The 2,257-nt window shown below is 40.1% G+C and overlaps 1 protein-coding gene across 3 annotated transcripts in view; it reads left to right on the forward strand.

Moving 5' to 3' along the window:
- TRIM69 (tripartite motif containing 69) overlaps positions 1-696 on the forward strand; it is a 22,717-nt gene extending 22,021 nt beyond the window's left edge. For all 3 annotated transcript variants that reach the window (XM_003791790.2, XM_012806331.1, XM_012806332.1), the window contains one exon: positions 98-696. In XM_003791790.2, coding sequence (XP_003791838.1) covers positions 98-639 — 542 coding nt within the window. In that variant the 3' untranslated portion in view covers positions 640-696. The remainder of the gene's footprint in view (positions 1-97) is intronic.
- Positions 697-2,257: the final 1,561 nt, after the last annotated feature.

Raw genomic sequence — 2,257 nt, forward strand, 5'->3', positions numbered from 1 at the left:
AGCATAGGTGTCTATGTAAATAAGACTGTCTTTTACTATGGGAATTTGCATTCACTCCCTTTTTTCCCATGCCCTGCTTTCTCCTACTTCTTACTAGGCCTATCTCCAATAACTCTGGACCCTAAAACAGCTCACCCAAATTTGGTGCTCTCCAAAAACCGAACAAGTGTGTGGCATGGTGACCTCAAGCAGGCGTTGCCTGATGATCCAGAGAGGTTTGACTCAAGTGTGGCTGTGCTGGGCTCAAAAGGATTCACATCTGGAAAGTGGTACTGGGAAGTAGAAGTAGCAAAGAAGACAAAGTGGACAGTTGGAGTTGTCAGAGAATCCATCATTCGGAAGGGCAGCTGTCCTCTAACTCCTGAGCAAGGATTCTGGCTTTTAAGACTAAGGAACCAAACTGATTTAAAGGCTCTGGATTTGCCTTCTTGTAGTCTGAAGCTGATGGACAACCTCAACAGGGTGGGCATATACCTGGATTATGAAGCAGGACAACTGTCCTTCTACAATGCTAACACCATGATGCACATTTATACCTTCAGTACCACTTTCCTGGAGAAAGTTTATCCCTACTTCTGCCCCTGCCTTAATGATGGTGGAGAGAATAAAGAACCATTGCACATCTTACATCCACAGTAATTGGTCATACTATTGTATAAATTCAGAGTGATATTAAAGAGGTATTGAAATAGTTTACTAGTCTCACTGGATTCTCTTCCCAATTGATGGGGAACTCTGGAATAATGAAGAGAGGATTCATAAGTCAAATTTCATTCTCAATATTCTAAACGGATTTTGCTGGAGCCTTTCAAGATTTCATTCTACTTCCCTGAGGTCTTCTATGATAGAGGAGCCACTCTCTTGAGAGTGATCATGATGCTATTGTTACTGGAGCAAACTACAACTTGAGTTTGTGATGCCTGAAAACCCTTTTCAGACGTGCCCAGGAATTCTATCATGCTATCATTATTCTCCAGCATAACAACTCTTAGTAGATGAATTTTCAGATGTGTACAGTCTTCCTATTTAATTATCTTTTGGTATAAATTTTCATCTCATTTCTTTTCTAGAATTTGTTACTATAATTCTAAAAATCTGCTTCAGAGGCTTAAAGAAAGTATAAGAAATGGTCTGGGCCAGCTTTTAATCTTGTTTTGAATTTTCTCAAGATACTTCTTAGTCTAGCAAATCTGAGTCTTTCTCTTTCTTTCTTTCAGTTCCTATCCCCTGCTTTATCTTTCTATAGGAGCCCTTGTTTTTCTATACTCCAATACAGTAGGCCTTTTATAGTTGACCATTTCCCTACATTGACCACCTTTTTAAGTTGACCTAATTTTCATAGACTGGATATGCACCATATATGCTCAATGGAAGTTCCTTATGTTGACTGTCTTTGTAGGTTGACCCAGTTTGTTACAGTCCTTTGAGTGGTCAATTTATGGAGGTTCTATTGTACATTTAAGTATCTCCATCTACTTTTGATTATGTCCTTCCTTTTTCATTATTTCTGCCTATAATTTAAGTAGTACTATTTTTCATCTTTTCTCTCCAAGGTACTCACCCTCCAGCTTGTTCCTTCTTTCTAAGTCTAAAGTTCTTATTTTCATTCATCTCAGCAGTACTCTTGATGGGCTGTCCCTATTTCTTTTCCTTGGAAGAGTCTCCATATAAATGGCCTTCATTTTTTTTTCTTTTTTTTTTGAGACAGAGTCTCATTTTGTTGCCCTTAGTAGAATGCTGTGGTGTCACAGTTCACAGCAACCTCCAGCTCTTGGGCTACGGTGATTCTCTTGCCTCAGTCTCCCAAGTTGCTGGGACTACAAGCGCCCACCACAACACCCCGGCTATTTTTGTTACAGTTGCCACTGCTGTTTTAGCTGGCTGGGGCCAGGTTCTAAACCATCACCTTTGGTATATGGGGCTGGTGCCTTACCCACTGAACTACAGGCACTGCCCAGCCTTCTTTTCTATAGCTGACAATTTTAGGGAGACTTTTCATGGCCTATGACATTATAACTTTTGGCAGGGCAGAATCTCATTATCTCATCTGTCATAATGTGAAAAATAATGCATATACAACAGCTAATATTCATGTAGCATTGGCATATACTACATGCAGACATTTTTAACTGCTGATTTGGAGAAACAGCCATGACATGATTAAGGCTACATTCTTCAATTACATTGTTTTTCCAGCTGGGCAGTGGTGGCTCATGCCTGTAATCCTAGCACTCAGGGAGGCTAAGGCAGAAAGATA

Source organism: Otolemur garnettii, unplaced genomic scaffold (genome assembly GCF_000181295.1).
Source record: "Otolemur garnettii isolate 467f Iridium unplaced genomic scaffold, OtoGar3 scaffold00050, whole genome shotgun sequence".
Lineage (NCBI taxonomy): Eukaryota > Metazoa > Chordata > Mammalia > Primates > Galagidae > Otolemur > Otolemur garnettii.